The sequence below is a fragment of the Suncus etruscus genome, chromosome 13, assembly GCF_024139225.1.
Source record: "Suncus etruscus isolate mSunEtr1 chromosome 13, mSunEtr1.pri.cur, whole genome shotgun sequence".
Lineage (NCBI taxonomy): Eukaryota > Metazoa > Chordata > Mammalia > Eulipotyphla > Soricidae > Suncus > Suncus etruscus.
Window position 1 is genome coordinate 15780198 of NC_064860.1, and position 14108 is coordinate 15794305.

At 40.7% G+C, this 14108-nt stretch overlaps 1 protein-coding gene across 1 annotated transcript in view; it reads left to right on the plus strand.

The window, feature by feature from the left end:
* RASA2 (RAS p21 protein activator 2) overlaps window positions 1–14108 on the plus strand; it is a 101806-nt gene that overhangs the window by 43547 nt on the left and 44151 nt on the right. The window contains exons 5-7 of the mRNA XM_049785337.1: window positions 189–265; window positions 10117–10200; window positions 13122–13194. Coding sequence (XP_049641294.1) covers window positions 189–265; window positions 10117–10200; window positions 13122–13194 — 234 coding nt within the window. The remainder of the gene's footprint in view (window positions 1–188; window positions 266–10116; window positions 10201–13121; window positions 13195–14108) is intronic.

The window sequence follows — 14108 nt, forward strand, 5'->3', positions numbered from 1 at the left end:
GGTGGATGGGAAGAGGGAGTGTACTTGGGAAATTGGTGGAGGAAAGAGGACAATCTGGTGGCAGGGATGTATGTGTTGGAACAAAGTATATATGAAACTATCATTGACAGTACTGTAAACCTTCAAGTAACAAAATACGTTTTAAATAGTAAAAAGTAGGTGACTATCTTAATTTTTTGTCATTATAGGGTAAAGTTCATCTTGAATTAAAACTGAATGAACTGATAACAGAGAACGGAACTGTGTGCCAGCAACTTGCTGTACAGTAAGCATATTTCTTTAACTAAAATCTGCTCGGAAGAAGCCTCTTTGATATTAATCCTATTTTATATTCTTTGAATCCTGAGTCAACTTCATTTTTTGATGATTTCACAAATCTTTTACAGAAAGTAATGCTTATTTTTTCTTTCATCACATTGATTTTATTCACTTGGCTTATATTCTCATCCAGTTTGTTAGGTGCTGATGAGTCATTAATGTCTTCAACCATGTTCATTTTATATGGGTTAGATGACAGATACATGTAGTAGGGCATAGGTGGGCAGTAGGACTTTACAGAAAAATGTTTCTAACTCTCCGGCAGGAGGAATCTGGAAAAGCTTTCTAGAAAGTGCAGCGCCTTTAGAAGCTGACCCCACTGAGAAGAACATAGGGCATTTGGGACAAAAGCCAAACACTAATCTAGTAGTAGCCAGTATTGATTCTCAGTACTTTGAATTCCTTTCACTTCTTTGGCCCTCAAGTCTTTTTTTATTTTTCCCTAAAGTATTCAGTATTCTAACTTCTGGAAATCTAGTCTAATCCCTTATCTTTCCCAGCTACCCAGCCCTTCTCTTATCAACAAACTAAAGATATTCCTGATTTCTTTAACCACTTTCTCTTTTTTTGTCATGATATCCAAATAGCACCTATACTTTTTTTTGTTTTTTGTTTTGGGGTCACACCCGGCAGTGTTCAGGGGTTACTCCTGGCTCTACGCTCAGAAATCACTCCTGGCAGGCTCAGAGGACCATATGGAATGCTGGGATTTGAAGCACCAACCTTCTGCATGCAAGGCAAAATGCCTTACCTCTATGCTATCTCTGGTCCACCCCCCCCCATGCTATTTTCTCTTACTACTTACCTTAGAGATAGGAAATAGGTGACTCTTTTATTATTGCACTAGAATCTGTGTTAGCCTTCTAATTATGTACATCCTAACTTTTTGAGGTACATTCTGTATAAATACTATGTGTATCATTAATTTTCACGAACTCTTACTATTTTGGTTTGGGGGCTATACCTGACGGTGCGCTTTGCACTCAGGAATTTCTCTTGGCAGTACTTGGGGGACCTTATGGGATGCCAGGGATTGAGCCTGGGATGACTGCATGCAAGGCAAGCACCCTACCAGCTGTACTATCTCTCCATCCTCTGAACGCTTTTAAAAGGAGATATTCATAATTATATATAGGCCTACTGTATACATATGCATGGACATGTCAAGATAGATCTATATATATATATATATATATATCATTAGCCCTTATATATGTGTATTTCTTCAGAATAAAGTTATTTTCCTAAATAACCGGTCTACCTAACAAATTCTCGAAATTAGACTTGGTTACAATAAAAGTATAATCAGTTTTTATGATATTCTAACACTTTACTCTAGAGTTATTTAATTTTTCAGCTATTCAGTAATATTCTTTTATAAGAATGCAGTCCAAGATCATGTATTACATTTAGTTATCATGTCTCTTGAATTTCCTGAACCTGTAATAGTTTTTGTTTGTTTGTTTTTGGGCCACACCCATCTGGGCTCAGGAGTTATTCCTGGCTCTCCACTCAGGAATTACTCCTGGTGGACTTGGGGGGATCCTACGGGATGCTGGGGATCAAACCTGGGTTGGCCATGTCCAAGGCAAGACCCTTCTCTACTGTACTACTACCTTTCAGCCCCTTAAGCTGTAATAGTTTTGAACTTTCTTTGTCTTTCATTATATTGAGATTTTTAAAAATTGCTGGCTAGTTATTTTTTTTGTCAGTTACTCAGTTTGGCATTAGCCAACTAAAAGCAGTTCAGGATGTTGGTTGTGACCACACAAATCGAGAACACATAGTATAGAATCAGGGGTCCTCAGACGTTTTAAACAAGGGGCCAGTTCACTGTCCCTCAGACCATTGGAGGGTCTGACTATAGTAAAAACAAAACTTATGAACGAATTCTTATGCACACTGCATGTATCTTATTTTGCAATGAAGAAACAAAACAGATACAAATACAATATGTGGCCATAGTTTGAGGACCACTGGACTATAGATATTTGGGTAGTTTATTTATGTTACCTCCCTCTGCTCATTTGGTTACGAAGCACATTTGAAACAGTTGAGTATGTAGCTTTTGTGTCTTTTGTCACTTAGCATAATCCTCTTGAATTTTAGACAGTGTTATACTGGTACTTCAACCTTCTTTAGCTTTTTATTTTTGATTATAACTGCGTAGATACTGATTATCTTGTTTATAAGTAACAAAACGAATACATAGATTGTTTAATAAACCCAGGTTTAGGGGCTGGCTAGGGTGTTTGCCTTGCATGCAGCCAACCTGGATTTGACCCCCCAGCATATGATCCCCCAAAACTGCCAGGAGTAATTCCTGAGTGCCACGCAAGAAGTAACCTCTGAGAACCTCCAAGCGTGGCCCCAAAACAAACTAACAAAAATATCCAGATTTAAGAGAAATATAGTGCCTGGATTTCATACCTTTATGTGAAATTACAAGGTACAATATAGCCTTACAGTTATTTAAATAGATAACATAATGTGTAAAAAAAATCCAACATTTTATATATAAACATTTTATAGTAAACACTGCTATATGTAATTCCATGGTCTGTAGACTTGTGCCACTACTTACCACCATCAAGACACAGAACTTCCCTACCATTATATAGATCCCTCTCGTTCTACTCTTAGAGTCACACCCACACCTGCCACTCTTATTTTATTTTATTTTATTTTTTTGTGGTTTTTGGGTCACACCCGACAGTGCTCAGGAGTTATTCCTGGCTCCAGGTTCAGAAATTGCTCCTGACAGGCACAGGGGACCATATGGGACGCCGGGATTCGAACCGATGACCTCCTGCATGAAAGGCAAAACGCCTTACCTCCATGCTATCTCTCCGGCCCCGCCACTCTATTATTAACTCTAGCTTTTGGTTTATCTCTAGGCTGTCTTCAAATAGTTATTTTTTTGTTGTTGTTTAAAGAATATTCTGTCAATAAAACCTTTGAGATTGACTTTTTTGTGTTGTTGTTTTGGGTCACACCCTGCAGCGCTCGGGTTACTCCTGGCTCTGTGTTCAGAGATTGCTCCTGCCAGGCACAGGGGACCATATGGGATGCCGGGATTCAAACCACCATTGGTCTTGAGTCAGCCACTTGCAAGGCAAATGCCCTTCCGTTGTGTTATCTCTCCAGCCCCACATTTATATTTCCTGTCCACCCATCTTTCCCAACTCTTCTGGAAATGAGTTTTTGGTTCTAGATTCTAATGGTTTTTTTGTCTCTGTTTTCTCTCCTTCCCTCATATGAGTGAAGTCACATATTGTTTCTTTCTCCATCTGATTTTAGTGGCTATAACACCCCCGAGACTCTTCCATGTTGCATTTGAAAGAATTTCATCTTTTTTATGATTGAGTAGTATCCCATCTACTACTGAATATACTAAGTATAGGAATACCACATCTTCTTTACTTACTTATCCATCCGTGGGTTGTTTTATGTTCTTGACTACTGCGAATTAATGCCTAGATGAAGGAGGTGCTTCATGTAGTGTTTGCCTATTCTCTGGATAAATACCCAGCATTGGGATAGTTGGACCAGATGGTGTTTCCTGTTTTAAAGAAGTTGATTTGGGAACTACAGTGAGAGTAAAGGAAAATGAGAGAGTACTCAAGAAAGAACACAGAGTGGAAAACTTTTTTTAAATAGGTGCCTAGCAGTTCTTGAGGTTACAAGAACCATACCAGTAGTGCTGGAACAGGCAGGAAGTGTCAAGGATCCAACCCAGGGCTTCACTGGATATGTGTTTTCTCACTTAAGTTATATCCCCAGACCCTTCTTTTTTTTTTTTTAAGGCTTTATTTATGCTGTTTTTCATACTGACTACACTGTTTACATTCCCACCAACAGTATCCAAGAGTTTCCGCCCTTTCCCCTCTCATCCTCTCCCTCTCCCCTCTCTCCTCTCTCCTCTTCTCTTCCCTCTCCTCTCCTCCCTCCTTTCCCCTCTCCCATCCTCTCCCCTCTCTCCTCTCCTCTCTCCCCTTACCTCTTCTCTCTCCCCTCTCCTCTCTTCCCTCCTTTCCCCTCTCATCCTCTCCCCTCTCCCCCCTCCTCTCCTCCCTCCTTTCCCCTCTCCCATCCTCTCCTCTCTCTTCTCTCCTCTATCCCCTCTCTCCCTTCTCTCCTCCCTCCTTTCCCCTCTCATCCTCTCCCCTCTCCCCTCTCTCCTCCTCTCTTCTCTCTCCTCTCCTCCCTCCTTTCCCCTCTCCCCTCTCCCCTCTCCTCTTCTCTCTCCCTTCTCCTCTCCCCTCTCCCATTCACTCCCCCTCCCCTTTTCTCTCTCCTCACTCCTCTCTCTCCTTTCCCCTCTCCCCTCCCCTCTCCCTCCTTTCTCCCCTCTACCATCCTCTCTCCTCTCCCCTCTCCCATCCCCTCTTCCCACCTCTCCCCTCTCTTCTCTCTCTTCTCTTCCCTCTCTCCTCTCCCCTCTCCCCTCTCCCCTCTCCTCTCTCTTCTCCTCTTTCTTTTCTCTCTCCTCTCCCCTCCTCTCCCCTCTCCCCTCACCTCTCCCCCCTCTCCCATCCTCTCTCCTTTCCCCTTCTCTCCCCTTCCCCCATCCTCTCTCCTTTCCCCTTCTAAAAAAAAAAAAGAAAAAAGAAAGAGTTTCCTTTTCTTTGCATCCTTGTCTACCATTTGTTTCCTGCAATAGCCATTTTCACAGATGTGGGTGTTGCCTCTTGTTTTGAGTTGCATTTTCCTGGCAGTAAGAACTGTGAGCTTTTCATGGGCTTGTACACATTCAGTACCTTTTTTGGGGTGAAATATTAATTCAGAGCTTCTGCTTATTTTTAATTGGTGGTAAGTGTATCGTCTTCTAATATTAAAGTTGTCTGATAGATGATTTGCTAAGTTATTTTTTCATCTAGTGGGTTACCTTTTGTTTTAATTGTGGAGATTTTTTTTTTTTCAGTGCGTTTTTGTTTGGTTTTGTTCTGAGGGCCTTTTATATTTTGTTTCTTTGATGCTCAAGGCTATACCCGGCTCAATGCTTAGGAAGCACACTTGATGGTGCTCTGGGGGCTATATGGGATGCTGGTTATGAATTAAGGTTAGCTGCATGCAAGGCAAGTCCCATGCCCCTTTCATTTTATTTTAATTAATTGTGTGTGTATGGTATAAGATAAGGGCCTTCATTCTTTTGCACAATACTATTTTTTGAAGAGCTTTTCCATATTCCTTGCTCTTGGCTTCTTTATCATACATAAGTTGTTCCTATGGGCTTTCAATTCTATGCTTTGATCTATGTCTTATTATCTTGATCCTGTGATATTTTAATTATTATCATTTAGTAGTTTAGTTTGAGGTTGGAAAGCATTGAGTACTCCCATTTTTGGTATTGTTTCATCCTCAGAATTGCTTTTGTGGCTCTTTAGGGTCTTTGTGGGTCCAATAAGATATGCATTTTTGTTGGAATTTTGGTGGGTTTTTGTTGGGGGTGTTTAGTTTTTTTGGTGTTGGGTTTGGGACCACACCCAGTAGTGCTTGCTCAAGGCTTACACCTAGCTCTGCACTCGGTGATCACTCCTGTAGGTGCTCGGAGGATCATTTTGGATGCTGAGGGTCGAACCTGGGCAGCTATGTGTAAGGCAAGACATTACCTGCTGTACTGTCTCTCCAGTCCCAGCATATAGGTTTATTGGCATTTGTGCCACTGCTTTAATTGCTGTCCACTGCTTTAATTGTGTTGGAGGCAAGAGCAAATTCATTCCCTTCTAACTCCCACCTTTGTTGTAGGTAGAAGTTAATGGGGTTAATGTTGTCTTTTATTTTTAGAAAGCCATATGGAAACAAAATGAGACAATTTAGTATGCTAAGGTTATTTTTTTCACCCTCCCCCTAAGGTTATTTGCAATGTCTGCATGCCCACTATTTTATGTTATGCAGTTGCTTGATTTACTGATAAAAGAGTATTGTATAAAAAAGGTAATTACGAAAAGAATCTTTATAAAATATGACAAGGAAAATTTTATATATATATATATATATATATTTATATTTGGACCGGAGAGATAGTATGGAGGCAGGGTGTTTGCCTTGCATACAGAAGGACGATGGTTCTAATCCCGGCATCCCATATGGTCCCCTGAGCCTGCCAGGAGTGATTTCTTAGTGTTGAGCCAGGAGTAACCTCTGAGTGCTGCAGGGTGTGACCCAAAATATATATATTTAATATTGAATTTTTTCGGTTACTCAGTTATTACACTCATTTAAAATTTTAAAATAATTGGGGCCAGAGCAGTGGCGCAAGTGGTAAGGCATCTGCCTTGCCCATGCTAGCCTAGGATGGACTGTGGTTTGATTCCCTGGAGTCCCATATGGTCCCCCAAGCCAGGAGAGATTCTCAGCGCATAGCCAGGAGTAACCCTGAGTGTTACCGGGTGTGGCCCCAAAACAAAAACCAAAAAAACCATTTAAAGTACTTTTATAAGCTAAATTTTTAGATTGTAAAAATCACAGTTTTGTGGTGTATGAAGTTTTATATATTGGATTATATTTCTTTTTCTTCTCTCTCTCTCTTTTTTTTTTTTTTTTTTTTGGTTTTTGGTTTTTGGGTCACATCTGGCAGCGCTCAGGAGTTACTGCTGGCTCTGTGCTCAGAAGTCACTCCTGGCAGGCTCAGGGAACCACATGGGATGCCAGAATTCAAACCAGGGTCTGTCCTGTGTTGGCCACGTGCAAAGCAGATGTCTTACTGCTGTGCTATCTCTCTGGCCCCTGGACTTTATTTATTTATTTATTTATTTTAGTATCTTTATATAATTTGATTACAAACATGATTGTAGTTGGTTTTCAATCATATAAAGAACACCCCCCGGGGCCGGGAAGGTGGCGCTACAGGTTAGGTGTCTGCCTTGCAAGCGGATGGACCGCGGTTCGATCCCCCGGTGTCCCATATGGTCCTCCCAAGCCAGGGGTGATTTCTGAGCACATAGCCAGGAGTAACCCCTGAGCGTCAAACGGGTGTGGCCCAAAAACCAAAAAAAAAAAAAAAAAGAACACCCCCCCTTCACCAGTGCAACATTTCCATCATCAATGCCCCAAATCTCCCACCTCCTTGCCCCCCACCTGTATTTGAGACAGGCTTTCTACTTCCCTCATTCATTTACATTGTTATGTTGTCAGTGTAGTTATTTCTCTAACTGCACTCACCACTCTTTGAGGTGAGCTTTATATCATGAGCTGGACCTTCCAGCCCTCATCTCTATTAGGGCTATATTTCTTAAGGTTTTATACTTTAAAGTTATTTTCTTTAATATTTTTCAAATTTGGTTTTTATATGAGATAACTTTTATTTTACAACCTATTTGGGGGTTTGTTTGTTTTTTTGGCCTCACCCTATTTGGGTTCAGTGAAACTTCAGAAAGGATATTGGGCGTTAGAATAGTTAAGAAAGTAGAAGTTGGGCCTGGAGAGATAGCACAGCGGCGTTTGCCTTGCAAGTAGCCGATCCAGGACCAAAGGTGGTTGGTTCGAATCCCAGTGTCCCATATGGTCCCCCGTGCCTGCCAGGAGCTATTTCTGAGCAGACAGCCAGGAGTAACCCCTGAGCATCGCCGGGTGTGGCCAAAAAAAAAAAAAAAAAAAAGAAAGAAAGTAGAAGTTGAGGAGGAGCAGGGAGATAGGATAGTAGTTAGGGTTTATGCCTAGCATGCTCCCAAACTGGGTTCAATCCCCAGGGCCTTGTGAATATTGCTTGTGGGTCTGTTCCTCAGGGCCCTGGAGTCTCTGAAGCATTTAGTGGACCTATTGGAATATCACTGGGTGCTTCCAAAGCACCACTGAGTGTTGGGTGACCCCAAAAGAAAGTAGAAGTTGAGTCTCAGCCCACTTCATACAAATTGTATTTCCTACTTAGATTGATTTTGACATTTTCAGACTACCCATATTCAGTCTTCCTTTCTTGTTCATTCTTTTTCATTTCCAGGGTCCAACCCAAGATCTTGCACATGCAAAGTCTGGGTTGTACCATTGAGCCATAGCTCTGGCTTCTTCCTTTTATTTTTGTTTTTGAGCCACATATGGTAGTACTTAGAGATCACTGCTTGCAGGCTCAAGGGACCATAATGGGGTACCAGGAATTGAACCTGCTATACTATCATTCTGTCCCCTCCTTAGCTTCTATAAAATGTCATCATGTGGTACTCTTCTTGACAGGCAGTTGTGAGAATTGGATGGATTTTGTGACAATAATAGTAAACTGTCAGTGCTCTAGAAAAACTGGGTATCATTTTGAGGCTTAGCCCAAGATGTCTAACTTTCAAGTAGTATTTAACACTGGGAAAGTTTTATAGTACCTACGTCTAAAATTATAAACAGTTATCTTTCCAAATTGGCTTTAACATTTTTATTTTATTTTTGATGTGCAGCTTAATAGAAATGAGTCATAGTGTCATCTCTTTATCAGTAACACATCATTTGTACTTCATAAGTGGGTTATGGAGAGGAATAGGATGTTACTTAATAGACACATCCTTCAACAGCGAAAGCAAAATCCTTTTAGTAACCCTCATGAGTCTCCTATAGACATTTAAAAATGTTGACCCTTAAATGTTAAGCCAAATTGTTAAACTCAATGTTTTTGGGTTTTTTGTTTTGGTTTGATTTTTGGGTCACACTCGAGATGCTTAAGGATTACTCCTGGCTTTACACTCAGGAATCACTCCTGGCTGTGCACAGGGTACCATTTGGGATGTCAGGCAATTGTGCAAGGTAAATCTCCTATCTGTTGTGTTATCTCTCTGGCTTCTCAGTAAGGTTTTAATGAGGCAGTTTTAGAAACAGATCATGAAGGCAGCAGGTATTATGTTTGTTTTTATTTTGTTTTGTTTTGGTTTTTGGTTTTTAATTTTTGTTTTTTGGCGCCGCTCAGGAGTTACTCCTGGCTCTGTGCTCAAAAATCGCTCCTGGCAGGCACGGGAGCCCATGTGGGATGACGGGATTTGAACCACCTCTATCCTGGATCGGCTGCATGCAAGGCAAATGCCTTACCGCTGTGCTATCCGGCCCATGTGTTCTTTATAAATACCAATAACTATAACCCATGGAGTGGTTCATGTCACTTTGGATTTATTTGTCTGAAATATTTCCACAGCCTGTTAGTCAGAACAAAAGCTGCACAGGCTTGTGTGAGACTTGTGCCCTGTTTATGAATCAGGTTTGAAGTGGAAACCACATTGTTTACTTGTTTCTCATTCATGCTTTAGCAGAGAGGATATGATGCCATAGATCTAGCTCGGTTTGTAGTTTCTTTTTGAAGGTTTGCACCACTTGCTTTTCCGTTTCAGAAACCACAGCAGATGTGATATTTTATCAGATCACAAAATGTCCCTTGTTGCTAGGGCTGAAGCGATAGTTCAATAGGCTGAGCAATTGCCTTACGTGTTGGAGGGCTGGTTTCAGTCCCTGCCACCACATGGTCCTTAAGAACTACTGGGGGGAGACTGAGCCAGAAGTAACTTTACCCCTGAGTTACTGATGTGACCCTCAAAAACCAAACCAAACAAAAATATATCTTGCTGGATAGGTAGCTAGTTGGTCTAGGTGAAATATCATTTGATAATCTTGGTACTGATTGGGGGTTATTTATCGTAGCCTTACTTTGAAAAGTCAGAGTAATTGACCAAGTATATATATACATGCGTCAGAATCAGTGAAGTAGAGGCATCCAACCACAGACATGTGGGAAGCAATTTCAAATTTTGAATAGAACTCATTTGTACTAAGAAGTAATGTGCTTTGTTATTTAACTTGAATGTATACTGATGTTCGGTTTTTCTTCCCTAGCATCCTGGCATGCCATGGCTTGCCTCTCATCAATGGACAGAGCTGTGACCCATATGCGACCGTGTCTCTTATTGGTCCTTCGAGGTAACATCATCCAGTTATTCTAGATTTCATTTTCCAAAGTTTTATTGATGTCACAAAAGAAATTAATTTTTAAAAAGCTAAAACACTTACTTGCAAAACACTAGGTCTACTTTTACAGAGAGAAAACAGGGACGCTAGAGGTCTGCTTTTTCAGAAAGGAAAAAGAGGTACCATTTCCAATCTGACAGGCAAATAGACCCGTGAGCAAATTCAATTTTATAATAGCTAAGTGTACTTTGAAACACAGTAAACTTCTCCATTCACCACCAGCCATCCAGCTTTCAAACATCTTAAAATGTTTGCAGTTATAAATTCAGCTTTAAAAATGCTAGCCCAGGATAAAAGAGCAGCTTCCATATTTTTACCTGGAAAGCAGGTTGGAACTAAAAATGCATTTTCAGCTCTTGGGATCTGTGCTTTGTTGAAGGTATTTGAAGCTGAGATCAAACTGCTCTATTACCAGATCCGGAGAAGTGCCACATATTGTAGAATTAAATTACTTACGGGAATTTATTCAGAAGCAATCACTTTTGAAACAATCACTTTTACATTTTTGTCCTTAGAGCCTCACTGTGGTTTTGTTCGGAATCAAACTCTTCTGAAATGTGTCTAGAAGTTGAAATTTTAAACCAGGAAACAAAGAACACAGTCTTCTTTTTATATAAGTATGCATACACATGTGGCATACACTCTTCTCCTGCTCTCCAGTTCTCTAAATACTCTTAGATCATCAGTTGATCACTTTGCAAAATCAACATTTCCTATTAGTACATTAATAGTATTAATTATATGTACTAATAGAACATTTGCTATTAATATTAAGCACCTAGCCCTACGCAACTGTATGTTATTGTATGTTAGTATTTGTTATCAAATATTTTTAAATTTATGGGGCCGGTGCGGTGGCGCTAGAGGTAAGGTGTCTGCCTTGCCTGCGCTAGCCTAGGATGGACCGCGGTTCGATCCCCCGGTGTCCCATATGGTCCCCCCAAGCCAGGAGCAACTTCTGAGCACACAGACAGGAATAACTCCTGAGTGTCACTGGGTGTGGCCCAAAAACCAAAAAAAATATATATATATATATATTTTTTTTTTTAATTTAGTAGACAACCCTATATTTTCATTCTGATGAATTTAGTTCTAATTCTTTTAACATGATACAAATATTTGGTTTTAACTCTTAACATCAGTGTTAAAAATATTTACCCTTCTAGAATTGTTTTTAATTTCTAGAACCTGTATCTTACACATAAATTTGTCGATGTAATTGTTTGATAACATCTAGGTAGAAACTTTTAGCATATGAATTCATGTCTTAAAAGTCAGTATTGGTTTTTTTGAGTTTGTTCTCTAATTGTGTAAGATAATTCCATTGAGGAAATGTGGGTACAAATGGCATAGCAACTTTCATATACAATTCTTTGGACCTCATTTGAATCCATAATACATTCAAAATAATAAGTTCTTTCATAAAGTCATTCCTATAGCAGAAGCCCTCTGGGGTTCTGAGTTCATAATCTCTGTATGAGTGCCAAGGCAGTAATACAGGGTCAAAGTACACCCTAGGCACCACATAGTTCCCCAGCACCTTTGACCCAACACTGAAAGACCTGAGCAGTACTTCATCCCTGGTCCTCAGAGGCCTTAGCGAATCACCAGGCCCACCATTTGGAGGTTCTCCCCCACAGAGGGAGGCCCTGGATCAGCTGTAGAATGCTTTGCTTGTGTAAGGCACTAGATTTGATACCAGCACCTCAGTAAATACATGGATGCTTTTATGTTCCTCAGGTATTTTTCCAGTATATAGTTTCATTATCTTCTGAGATTTGTTCTAGACTGTTTATATAATAGGATGTGTTTTAAAAAAAAAACAAAAAACAAAAACACCCTGAGGGGCCAGAGAGATAGCACAGTGGTAGGGTGTTTGCCTTGCATGTGGCAGCGGCTGACCCCTGAGGGACTGGTTCCGCATCCCAGCCTGCCAGGGATGATTTCTAAGTGCAGAGCAAGGAATGGCTTCTGAGCACTGCAGGGTATGGCCCAGAGACCAATCAATCAGTCAGTAAATAAAGTTTAAAAAGAAAAAAACACCTGAAAGAAGTTTGAACTTGTATAGCTCTTTTTTGTTTTGTTTTTGGGCCACATGCGCTGACGCTCAGGGTTTACTCCTGCCTCTGCACTCAGAAATTGCCCCTGGCTTGGGGGACCATATGGGACGCCAGGGGATTGAACTGCAGTCTGTCCTAGGCTAGCGCGCGCAAGGCCTTATGCCCTGAACCACCGCTCTGGCCCCACTTGTACAGCTTTAGAGAGGGCCTACAATCTTGGCATATTTGTGATAGACAAAACTCCTATTTTCAGTCCTGGAGCAATAGTATAGTAGATACAGTGTTTATCTTGCATGCAGGTGAGTGAAGTTTGATTCTTGTTATCCCATATGGCGCCTTGAGCACTGTCAGGACTGATCCTTAGTGCAGAGCCAGGAGTCAACCTCTGTACACTGCCAGGTGTGGTTCAAAACCAAAAAGGGAAAAAAAAAATGAAAAGAAAAATAAGTTACTATTTTCTTTGATTTGAGTTTCTAGACTTCCTTTTTTTTTTGGTTTTTGGTTTTGGGCCACACCTGTTTGACGCTCAGGGGTTACTCCTGGCTATGCCCTCAGAAATCGCTCCTGGCTCGGGGGGACCATATGGGACACGGAGGGAATGGAACCTCTGTCCGTCCTATGCTAGCGCTTGCAAGGCAGACAGACACCTTACCTCTAGCGCCACCTTCCCAGCCCCCAATTTTTTTTTTCCCTTGAGAGGACTGAGTCAGCTGAGTTAAGCAGGGGCTACCCTCCCAGGCTGGCAATAGTAGCATGTTTTATAATTGTGTGCTATTAAGTTCTACAAGGTAAAACTCTACCACATTGGAACAGGAATGACCAAAAGAAGACAAAAGTAAAGAAGAAGACGAGCAATCCGCAGTTCAATGAAATCTTTTATTTTGAGGTAACTATTTTTTTTTTATATGAATGTTACCATGGAATGAAAGTTTAGTAATGAGTGAGGTTTCAAACTTGGGTCACAATAACTTTTTAACTTACACATGTAAGCATTTTCCTCCTGAAAGGAGAATGATGGCATAAAATGTGGGGGAGGGTTCAATAAGTAAAGCAAGTCGAGCCAGAGTTCCGGGTGCTTGGGAATAAGGGTCTAGGTGACTAAATTCTAATTCCAGTTAACTTTACACAAATCACTAAATATAAATGTCTTATATGTTTCTTGTGAAAAGATAACTTTGTAAGAGAAAACAGTGATAACCTCCACTTAAATTTTGTGTTTTTAAAAATGCAGTTCAGGGGGCCGGGCGGTGGCGCTGGAGGTAAGGTGCCTGCCTTGCCTGCGCTAGCCTAGGACGGACCGCGGTTCGATCCCCCGGCGTCCCATATGGTCTCCCAAGAAGCCAGGAGCGACTTCTGAGCGCATAGCCAGGAGTAACCCCTGAGCGTCACAGGGTGTGGCCCAAAAACCAAAAAAAAAAAAAAAATGCAGTTCAATTGTGAGAATGCTTTAAGACTACAAGTTACTAGTAAGTCCTTTTGTAGTCTATTCTGTAAACCATGTACCATTATTTTGTTGTTTTTGTCATATAGCGCTTTGGAGGTCTAGGCTCTATCTAGAATTTTAAGGAAATTATTTTTTCTGTTTGAAAGCCACTGAGAAATAAAGTAAGCTTTCCATTCTAAAGAATGTGTTGGAACTGTAGAATATGCTGCAGAGTAGAGTAATACAAAGGGGAGATTTGGGAGATGAAAGTTTATTTTGGTGCTTTGTCTTATTTGTAGCTATTTTCTTGATATTTGAAATATTTAATATTTGGAGTGGTGAGAGTGAGAGCATATCTAACCATGCTTGATTACTGG